The 12,013-nt window shown below is 37.2% G+C and overlaps 1 protein-coding gene across 1 annotated transcript in view; it reads left to right on the top strand.

Annotated features, from left to right (window-relative positions):
• Window positions 1–12,013, top strand: part of NKAIN3 (sodium/potassium transporting ATPase interacting 3) — a 469,541-nt gene that overhangs the window by 199,462 nt on the left and 258,066 nt on the right. Inside the window, exons 2-3 of the mRNA XM_063451367.1 lie at window positions 4,120–4,257; window positions 5,716–5,796. Coding sequence (XP_063307437.1) covers window positions 4,120–4,257; window positions 5,716–5,796 — 219 coding nt within the window. The remainder of the gene's footprint in view (window positions 1–4,119; window positions 4,258–5,715; window positions 5,797–12,013) is intronic.

Below are 12,013 nucleotides of genomic sequence, written 5' to 3'. Positions count from 1 at the left end.
CTCTGTGTTCCCCCTTCTCCTGTGTCTCTCTATTACCCCTCTCTTTGTCCCCCCAACCCCTATGTCTCTCTATTACCCCTCTGTCTCTTTGTCCCCCCTTCCCTGGTGTCTCTCTATTACCCCTCTCTTTGTCCCCCCCATCCCCTGTCTCTATATTACCCAATCTGTCTATGTGTCCCCCCTTGCCCTATGTCTCTCTATTACCCCTCTGCCTCTTTGCCCCCCCAACCTGGTGTCTTTCTATTACCCCTCAGTCTCTGCCCCCCTTCCCCTGTGTTTCTATTACCCTTCTATTTGTCTCCCCTCTTCCCCTCTATTTGTCTCCCCCTTCCCCTCTATTTGTCCCCCCCCTCTATTTGTCTCCCCCCTTCCCCTCTATTTGCCCCCCTTTCCCCTCTATTTGTCCCCCTTCCCCTCTACTTGTCTCCCCCCTTCCCCTCTATTTGTCCCCCCGTCCCCTCTATTTGCCCCCTCTTCCCCTCTATTTGTCTCACCCCTTCCCCTTTATTTGTCTCCCCCCTTCCCCTCTATTTGTCCACCCTCCCCTTCTATTTGTCCCCCTTCCCCTCTACTTGTCTCCCCCCTTCCCCTCTATTTGCCTCCCCTTCCCCTCTATTTGTCTCCCCCCTTCCCCTCTATTTGCCCCCCCTTCCCCTCTATTTGTCTCCCCCCTTCCCCTTTATTTGTCTCCCCCCTTCCCCTCGATTTGTCCCCCCTCCCCTTCTATTTGTCCCCCCTTCCCCTATACTTGTCTCCCCCCTTCCCCTCTATTTGCCTCCCCTTCCCCTCTATTTGTCTCCCCCCCTTCCCCTCTATTTGCCGCTCCTTCCCCTCTATTTGACTTCCCCCTTCCCCTCTATTTGCCCTCCTCCTTCCCCTCTATTTGTCTCCCTCCCTTCCCCTTCTGTGTGCCTGCTGACCTTGTTACAGGAGGACTGAGGGAGGGGGCGGAGCTAACTACCAAGCTCCCTTGCAGTTCCCATAATTCCCAGCATGGACACATCATAGAGTAGTGATTACTCTTTGATGTGTAGATGCTGGGAATTATGGGAACCGCGATTTGCTTCCAACTGCAATGTTTGGAATTACACCAAAAGTGTGGCATGGAGTACAGTTAAATGATAAATCAGACAGACAGATTTTTCTAGGAGGAAAGATGATTAAACTATCAGGATATTCAAATACTAAATTTAGCATGACAGGGTATCTTTAAAATGTTGCGGGTTATGTAACATGCATTCATTGTAAAATAGGTGTGTGGCATGATTGTTTTAATTAATTCAAAATTCTGTATGAGGGCGTGCAGAGCAATCAAACGGTTCCCATAATTCCCAGCATCTACACATCATAGAGTAATCACTACTCTATGATGTGTCCATGCTGGGAATTATGGGAACTGCGAGGGAGCATGGTAGTGCGCTCCGCCCCCTGCCTCAGTCCTCCTGTGCTGACAGCTATGCTGCTGTCAGTATCAGTGAGTGTGCTGCTGGATCGCTCAGGCGGCAGCCTGGCACACTCACTGATACTGACAGCTGTCAGCACAGGAGATGGGGCCGCCGGCCGCAAGGTGAGTAATCACCTCAGAGTGTGCTGCCGGACCGGCCACCCGGCGGCACCGACAATGCGGCCGGCGGACGCGATTTTATTAAAATATAGAGAGCAGGGCTCCCTCTCTCTTTCCAGACCCCCAGGTGCCGCGGCCCACCAGGAAATTTCCCGGTATCCCGGTGGGCCAGTCCGGCCCTGATGGACACCACCATTCAACTAATAAAAGCAGGAATGGGCTTTACAGTGTGTGACTGTGAATGGGCTACACCAGGGCTGTCCAACCCCAGATGTTGCTGAACTACAACTCCCATGATTCCCTGGCTATCTGTTTCATTGAAAGAATCATGGGAGTTGTAGTTCAGCAAAATCTGGAGGGCAGCAGGTTGGACAGCCCTTGGCTACACAGTGTGTGAAATAGCAACAAACCTTATCAGGCATCTTTTTTCATGACAATCAAAAGGTTTTTAGCCATAAGCCAATAATCAAAATGATTAAGCCCTTTCTTTCATATAAAAAAAAATTATATAATATGTGTGGGCGCACTACATAAACACCAGAAAAATTTTAGTGAAACGAATGCAAAAATGTCACATTATGTCACAAATGCTCTGGTTCTTACATGCAAGTGGCAATGTTGATAGAATTATCTAATCGAACATGGGAATGTGTATAATATAATTACTGTATCTTTATTAATACATAAAAAATATTTTCGTACTGATACATTTTAAAAGTACACAGATCTATTTATTTTTGTGGTTGCTGGGGTTACTATTAAGCTGGTTATATATACATCGTAAAACCTGATATATCACTGCAGAGTGCGTTTAACCTTTACAATATCCCTACATAATCACTTGCTATGCTCTGCTGACACAGTTCAATTTGCTCTGCACGCCCTCATACAGAATTTTGAATTAATTAAAACAATCATGCCACACACCTATTTTACAATGAATGCATGTTACATAACCCGCAACATTTTAAAGATACCCTGTCATGCTAAATTTAGCATTTGAATATCCTGATAGTTTAATCATCTTTCCTCCTAGAAAAATCTGTCTGTCTGATTAATCATTTAACTGTACTCCATGCCACACTTTTGGTGTAATTCCAAACATTGCAGTTGGAAGCAAATTAATCCAACAGCTGCTTTGAAGGTGGTACATGTGATCTTTAATCCGTACATTTTCTATCAATTCCAATATAAACAGGTTATGAGTGGCACCTTAAAGAACCCTAAAGCACTTCAGCTTGTTGAAGTGCTTTATGTGTGAAGAGTATGTCATCTTTTTTCATCTTACAAAATTTTTATTTATAGATTAACTTTGTTACACCCCCCCCCAAGCCCACCCACCCCACCCCCCAAGCCCACCCACCCCCACCCCCCACATCTGTCAGATATCCAATTCTGTTAATTTCAGGTTTCTTAGCTCATTGAGCTGCCTTGGGAAGTCTGTGATTGGACATCAACAGCGGCTCTGGGCTGGGTTAGCTGCCCAAAGGCTTGTGACAAAAGAGCTGAAGTTTTGGGCAGCTGTCTTTAGATAATGGACATATCTGGACATAGATATATCCATAATAAAGAAAACCACAAAACATGGTTTTATTGGGGGTATATATCTACTCAACATTGATTTATATTTTTATTAAGTTTGGCCAGTGGAGTGTCCCTTTAAAACTATTTTTACAGTGACCACCAATCCACTTCTTTAAGATGCAACATTGTGTGTTCCTGAGAAAGTGGCAAAATGATCATCGAACAACTATTTTCAAATCTCAAGATTAATACAAACTACTATAGTTATTACAGGCTAGAGAATAAGGAAGGGGTTTCATAAGACATGATTATGAAGAGAACTCAATATAATTCTACACAATGGGAATATAAACTAAAACTGTGTCTAAAGTGATTGATGAGATTTTACTAGCCTATGTTAGAATGGTATCCAACATTGATTTCATATTAAACATTTACCTTTTTAATGGTGTTTCCCTTCTAGTATAGCTTTATTTGAGTGAACAGTCAATAAAAAAATTACCATTTTATCTTTCTGCATAGCTGGTGTACTATTGCTCATGTAACTATCTCATTAAGCTTACTACGTATGATAAAATAAATGTTATTCTTGCTAGTCCATAAGTACTTATAAACAGAATCCTAGGTTGTTTTTTGCAAAATCAGCAACTATTTTTTTATTTATTTTTTTATTACTGTTGTGTGTATCTTAAATATAGTATATTTAGAAGTATTTGGATAGTGATATTTGAAAGTTTAGTATCACACAAATTAAAGGGCTACTTTATCATTTTATGATTTATTCAAATTCCCGACTCAACTAAAATTCATTTTTGAAGACAGTTATTTAGTGCTCTTGTTAAGGGGTGAATGGTTTAACATAACATACATGCTGTATTATTCCCACTGATATAACACTGATGGCTCATCCGAATACTGTGGATAATTTTTTAAAATAGTTCAACACCATTAGCGGTGCCAAGTTTAGCAGCTTAATAGAATGCAAGTGACTTTCTTTAACTAACTATGTTTATTTTTTCTATATTTGACAGTTAGCAGCGCTGGAAAGACAAATATTTGATTTTCTGGGATACCAGTGGGCACCAATTCTTGGGAATTTTCTTCATATAATTGTGGTCATATTGGGATTATTTGGAACGATACAGTACAGACCGCGATACATTGTAGTTGTAAGTATAAGAACACTTTACATTTGTCTATTTTCATAGTATGTCTACATATTTGCAGTTACTTGTTTATCATGAATAATTTCACTCTCATACAAGAAGTGTTAGTAAAATAATCAGCAGAACTAAATGTAAAATAGAAAGACTGTATCACCTTAATGAAATGATTAGAACACCTTATAAACTGATATAGTGTTTGTACCAGTAGGTTGTTTGTTTCTTAACCAACTTATCTAAGGTAACCTTGTTTGAACTTTATAGCATATGTTAAAATTAATTCATGATATGCTAAATATTTCACTCAGTTGAGTAGTAGAGATTTTTTGGGGGGAACTGGAGGTATTTGTCACGGACGCTGGATTAACTGGAATCACATGACATGACATAAAACATAGAATTCTATAACATGTTTTCCATTATCCATTCTTAACAAAAGTTCTTAATATGCAAATGTATTTATGTTTATTCTGGATTGCTCATTACTACAAACATTAAACATCATTGTGTCTATGCTGAAATTTAAGGTTAAAAGGTATAGGAAGCATTAGATGGCCATTTCACATGATATTGCTGCCACACTGTTCCATTAGAGATTGGCAGTTTTATATAGCTCTATAAAGTCCATAGCAGGGAAGAGAAGAAATGACATGACAGGGGAGGTAAAGTAAGCTAGATGTGTCTGTTGTGGAAGAAAAAAAGTGTTTTTGGCGGAGAGTTGTGTTAGATACTTAGAAAGACATATGGCTTATAAAGAATATCTTGGGAAGGATAGGGACAAAGTCATTGCTACTGAAGGAGTAAGAAACACAGGCATTATTTGTGAGTGAGGGTCAAAGCCGTATGTGAGGACAAGGACATGGCTGGTAAGACAGTGACAAAGATGACTGTAAGGGTTATAGCTTGAAAGTGCCTGTAAGGGGTATAGCTTGGACATTAGATAGATAGGATTGATGAAAGATGAATAAATTAATTGCTTGGAATTGAGGGATATCAACATGGGTGTGTATGTAGTGCTAATGTAGAATAGTTTAACTTTGAGAACTATCAAAATATAAAATTGAAATATATAGAGAAAGACAGACAATTAGACAGGCAGTTGACATTATGTTTATGACTGCTGCCATGTGCTTGTCCCAGTGGACAGTCTTCTTTTAATTACTCCAAGTCTTTGTCATGTTTACACTTCCCAATGAACATTAATGTACTTTCAGTCCCTGCTTTTAGCTATCAAGTTGATACCTCCACAATCATCCTTACTAGGCTTTCTTCATTCATGTGACTACTTTTTAAAAAAACGAATTTTCATCATATATCTATTCACTTTAAGTACTGTTTGATGTGTTTAATAAAACTCTCTTGTTTTTTCTAAATATGTCAAAAGAAATAACTTCTATTTGTTACTAATTATTTATGTTATTTAAAAAAAAAATTACAAATATCTTCATTTTCCTTTGTACCTAGTACACGATTTGGACAGCGTTCTGGGTTGCATGGAATGTATTTGTCATCTGTTTTTACCTTGAAGTTGGTGGGCTTTCAAAAGTAAGTTTTATAAAGAATTAAAGTTGCAATTGCCAGCTGATAAACTAGTTTATATTACTAATCTTGTGTATGTCTTTCTCTCTCATTTTCCCTCTCCATGCTGACACCTTTAACCTCCAGGGTTACAATGTATTAGTAATGACCGCCATATAATAACTGAAATGTATTTTTAACTAACAACTTATTTTAGGCATCTAGAGCTTTTTTTTGTCCTAATGATCCCCGAAACATTGAAAAGCATATAAAGAAAGAGACATCAACCCTCTTACGGATGGAGGCAATTATCTAAGTTCTGAACCAAAACAAAACTTAGAATTTGCACTTTTTAACAATAATGTAAGGGTTTCATGTTGCATATTGTTTTTAAAGGACAGAAAGGGCTTTTTTAATATCCTTTATGTATACCTAACACAATATTTTGTTATATAATATTGTGAATAAAATGTAAAAACATTTTTTTGCTTATAATAACATTTACACATGAAGTGCAACTACCGAAAAATAACTCAATATAGATTTACATAGCCGTCCTGATTGTAAAATATTGTTGATATGTCTTGGATTTAAATTAATATTTGTTTGTTAATGCTAACCCCATATCAACCCTCCCCCTAACCCTACCTCTAACCATAATCATACACTATCCCTAACCCTGAACTAGCAGTAACCCTAACCTTACTCTAACTCTATCCCTGCCCTAATCATACCCCTAACTCTACCCCAATAAATATCATCTGCTACTGTCAGTACTGAGATCAGAAGGAGTGGTATGTGATTGTCATTTTCCTGTAATGTTTAAACTTTAGAATGCTACCTTTGCCGAGCACAGTGTGATCAGTGCTGTGCAGGTGGCAAAGCCTAGCATTGATAACAATGCCGGAGGTCCCATTCAGGGTCTGTTCAGATCCAGGAGGCCTCCCTCAAGCAGCTGCAAGCCAAAAATCATGTTTTTCAATTCATATAAATAGCTGTAAACAGTGCTCATTTTAAATGCTGCATACTGCTCATCGGTTATCCTATGGCCACTAAATGTGGCTTCAGCTGACAGAGGGGAGAACCACGTAATGATTGATATTGCATTGCAGGCAATGGGGATTTAAATGCAGAATTAAAGGTGTACTTATTGCTCACTTTGGAACTCCCTGATGTAATCAGTGATTTAACCCTGCTCACACCAATATGTTAAGTTGTATTGATATGTTCCATCGCCATCAAAGCTCAATATTGTAAGGATATTATGACACATTGTAGCATCATGAAGGGAGTACCATTTCAACGTAAGGTTATGAATGAGAAAAAGCATTACTCACATCAATATTTTATCCAATACAAAACTGCTCACGGCATTCTGTTGAGTTAACAGTAAAAAAAATGAATATATAATATAAATCATTTTCAGAGAATAATAAAAGAAACATAACAGCCGCAATCTATTTGCCAACACTGAGTTCAGGGATTCACAAATGTATTGGCTTAATGTGCTAAACAGTGAATGAATCTGGATCAACTGAACACAAAAATGTTTGGTTTAGTTTAAAATAGTGAAGTTGGAATAATAGCTGGTGGTGAATTTTGCAAGCTCAGATCTTTGGACTTAAATATTTAATATTCACTTATAATTCATGAATGGTATTGCACTCTTGATTTTTTTTTATTTATTATCAACCTTTGTCATCACTTTACATTAATTTAAATTATATTTATGTATATCTGTGCTCATATGCCTATGTGTGCCAAAGGCTAAAAATTCATTATTTATATCACATATTTATTTATTTAGAACTGGTATTTATAAAGCGCCAACAGATTCCGCAGCGCTGTACAATTAGTGGAGAACTTACAATATACACAGACAAATACAAGAGGTAGAGAGAGCCCTGCCTGTAAGCTGAGATATAGCCATTGGAGCTCTTTTATACAAAGTGCTTAGCTAGATGGCCTGTGATCTTACAATCTAAAGGATACAATGGGGATTTTAGACATACGTAAGATTATGATGGGAAATGGATCAACAGTAGTTCATTGTGCTGCCATTGGGCTTGCTGCTTGCTACTTCTTTAAAAACTTACCAGACCAACTTTATTTATTTATTGGTGAGGAGTGTCATATTAAAAAGGCACTTTATAAAAGTGCAAATTTCTATGAGAAATCGGCACTTTTATCATTAAAGAGTGGAACACTGCCAATCAAACATCCGGGGAGTTTTTCTTCCTGCTTCCGTTAGCTCAGAAGAGTGTGTCTGCCTCCCCTTGCATACCTGTTCTCATACTGCAGATCAGACCAGCATTCTTTCTGAGTTGGAGCGTGTCTACGGGAAGATGGCTTTAACCCCTTAAGGACACATGACATGTGTGACATGTCATGATTCCCTTTTATTTCAGAAGTTTGGTCCTTAAGGGGTTAAGGAAAAAAGGGGAGGGCCTGCAAAGGCTACAGTTAATCAGAACTGCATCTGTTGCAGGTTCTTTTAAAAAACGCCCCAATGAATGTATGCTAGAAAATTGGATGCATGTATTAACTGGGGGTGTATCTACAAACAGTGATTTAACCCCTTCAGGACCGCTGACGGTTCAGGACCGTCAGCGGTAAAACGTGCGTTTGGACCGCTGACGGTCCTGAACCGTCATAACGGTTTTGGGCTACTTACCTGATCGCCGTCGGTCCCACGGCGGCGATCAGCTCTCCTCCCGGTCCAGGGGGACTGCCTGTCTGCCCGGGCAGTCCCCCCTCGGCAGATCAGGACCCCACGGCCATGTGATCACTCGATCACATGACCGCAATAGGGGTCTTTGTATCTGCCTGCAGGGGGACTGTCTGTGCTGACAGGCAGTCTCCCTGCAAGTGTAAAATCATAAAATAAAGTTAAAAAAAAAAACAATCAGTGTAAAAAAAATTATAATATGTGTATATATATGATATATATACATGTATTATATCTATATATATAATATATGTATATGTATCATATATATAATGTCACACTAAGTGTATTTTTATATTTATATATACGTATATTAATATAAAAATACACTTATATTTAAATTACACACGAATATATACAATATATATAATAACTATATATATGGTATATATATATTATTATAAAATACAAATAATATGTTAATAAAAATAAATAACAAAAAATAAAAATAATTTTTAATAATTAAAAAAAAATTATATATATATATATTCAATTTTATTCTAACAGTATTTTGATATTGATATATATATATTTATATCAAAATACACTTAGAATGTAATGATATATATATCTATGTATAAATAAATAAATAAAAATAATACGAAATATACATATGTCCACATACAAAATTACATTATTAATTTCATAAATATACACGTAGACGTCAAATATATAAATATGTATATATATTAAAATTCTACGTGCATATTTATGTAATATTTTTACCTAATTAAGTAATTTTAATGATTGCAATTTGAGGGACCTGCCTGCCAACCCAGGCCAAAAGTCCAGATAATTTAATTTGCTAGCACTGTGCTTAACCCTGTAACTTTCTATGACACCCTAAATCCTGTACATGGGGGTACTGTTTTACTCGGGAGACTTCGCTGAACACAAATATTAGTGTTTCAAAACAGTAAAACATATCACAGCGATGATATTGTCAGTGAAAGTGAAGTTTTTTGCATTTTTCACACACAAACAGCTCTTTCACTGAGGATATTATTGCTGTGATATATTTTAATGTTCTGATACACTAATATTTGTGTTCAGCGAAGTCTCCTGAGTATAACAGTACCCCACATGTAGAGGTTTTATAGTGTTTGTGAAAGTTACAGGGTCAAATATAAGGCTTGATTTTTTTTATTGAAATTTGTCAGATTGGTTAGGTTGCCTTTGACAGCGTATGGTAGCCAAGGAATGAGAATTAGCCCCATGATGGCATACCATTTACAAAAGAAGACAACCCAAGGTATTGCAAATGGGGTATGTTCAGCCTTTTTTAGTAGCCACTTAGTCACAAACACCGGCCAAAGTTAGCGTTTTTTGCATTTTTAACACACAAACAAATATAAATGCTAACTTTGGCCAGTGTTTGTGACTAGGTGGCTACTAAAAAAGACTGGACATACCCCATTGTAAATACCCTGGGTTGTCTACTTTAAAAAATATGTACATGTTAGGTGTGTTTCGGGGATTTATGACAGATAACGGTGTAACAATGTCACTATTGATACATTTAAAATATATATATATTGAAACAGCAATTTCCTACTTGTATTTATAGGCCTATAACTTGCAAAAAAAAGCAATAAAGCATGTAAACACTGGGTGTTTTTAAACTCGGGACAAAATTTTGAATCTATTTAGCAGTTTTTTTCATTAGCTTTTGTAGATAAGTAAAAGATTTTTCAAGTAAAAGTCCAAAAACATGTTTTTTTTTTTATTTTTTTACCATATTTCATTATTTTTTTTAAATACAATATATGACATAATATAAATACTGGTATGTAAAGAAAGCCCTTCTTGTCTTGAAAAAAACAATATATAACTTGTATGGGAACCGTAAATGAGAGAGCGGAAAATTACAGCTAAACACAAACACCACAAAAGTGTTAAAACTGCTCTGGTCCTTAACGTACAAACATCGCAAAAACAGGCCGGTCCTGAAGGGGTTAATTTGTTCCCCCATTGTTTTGACTGTGGAGTGGTTGTTAAAACAAGGTTCTTTTTAAGATGTCAATGAGATCTACCCACAATTACTCTGTAAAAGAAATCTTACAAAAGGACCAACAGCAGACATTATGGGTTTAGGAGAACAAAATGGCTGTGGACAAATGTAGAGATCTGACACAAGTTGGAAAAAAAAAAACACAATACATGTAAATAAAGGAAAGTGGAAGAGGAGTGGAGTCAGGATGGAGTACATCTATTGGGATACAAGATGCACTAGAAAAAAAAAGAAAAAGAAAAAAAGTGATACGGCTGCTATAAGACTTTGGGGAGTCAGACAAGATGGCAACCTGGAAGTTAAAGATTGAACTGATATTTGAAATATTTGGCACTGCAGACTTCGGTTGTAATTCCTTGGTGCCATTTTTGCAAATACCCCATTTGCATGTAATGGCAGCTTGATAGTATTCCTGCTCACGAATCCTATAGAACCTCATAGCGAAGATAATGTTCAGATACTAGAGGTTTTATTCTATTGAAAGCAATCGAGAGCTATCAGTTGGCAAACTGAAACTATTATGAATGCTAGAAAAATGTACTCTGCGAGAAGTTTACAAGCTGATGAAACATTACTAGCAGTAGTTTTTGTGAAATGCCACACTAAACATTTCTTCCGTTTAAAACCAACAGGTTGTTTATAGGAAGACAACAAGTAATAGCTAAGAGGCTATTATGTTATAAGTGTTATTTAATTTGTACAAGCTAATGGCAGACACTTGTGAAGTAGCAGTTTGGAGTTTAGAGCCAGAATGAAACTGATAATAATTGTTTAGTTGCTAAATCCATAGGGATATACTGTGGGTTTATTGACTTTTCATTTATATTTTTTCAAGGCTGTTTTAAAGGCTGGAGCTTATTAGATAACAAAAACAGATTTCCTTCACAATGCCCGTAGGTAGAGAGAAAGATGAAATGAGATTAAGAGGGGGTACATAAACCTGGACACAGTTTGATCCACAAGGTGAAAGGTGAAATATAAAACTAAAATATGCTTTACCCACCAGGACTCTTCATTTTTGCAACCTCAAACGAAATGTGTGCTCCAGTACTTAATAAGTAATTTCAGAGTTTTTTACTAAAGTGGGAAATAAAAGTGAATTTAAAATTTAAGGTCAAAATCGCCAACCTGGAAAAAAAAACATGAGTCAGCTGTACTTTCAGTTCAGCTACCATGGCTATAAATTCAAAATTCACTTTGAATTCTCAGTTGGAAAAAATATATGCTCGTGCAAAAAGAGATCATGATGTTGATGCACACGCACATATTAGGGTCAGATTTAAATCCCTGAACTTCCCTAGTTCATTGCCTTGTCGTGGTTTCCGTTCCTGGTTCCCGAGAGTGCGTTTTCTTGTACTGTTCTTGATATTCCTGGTATTTTGTCCGTGGCTATTCCTGACTATTCTGATTTCTGGTTTCCCTGACTTGGCTTGTTTATCGGCATTGTATATTTCTGGCTTCCTTGACCTTGACTATCTCTGTCTTTAACGTATTAGTCCGGCCAT

The sequence above is a fragment of the Pelobates fuscus genome, chromosome 4 (genome assembly GCF_036172605.1).
Source record: "Pelobates fuscus isolate aPelFus1 chromosome 4, aPelFus1.pri, whole genome shotgun sequence".
NCBI classification, from domain to species: Eukaryota; Metazoa; Chordata; class Amphibia; order Anura; family Pelobatidae; genus Pelobates; species Pelobates fuscus.
The sequence above is the reverse complement of the archived record's forward strand: the minus strand, read 5'-3'. Positions and strand labels throughout refer to the sequence as shown.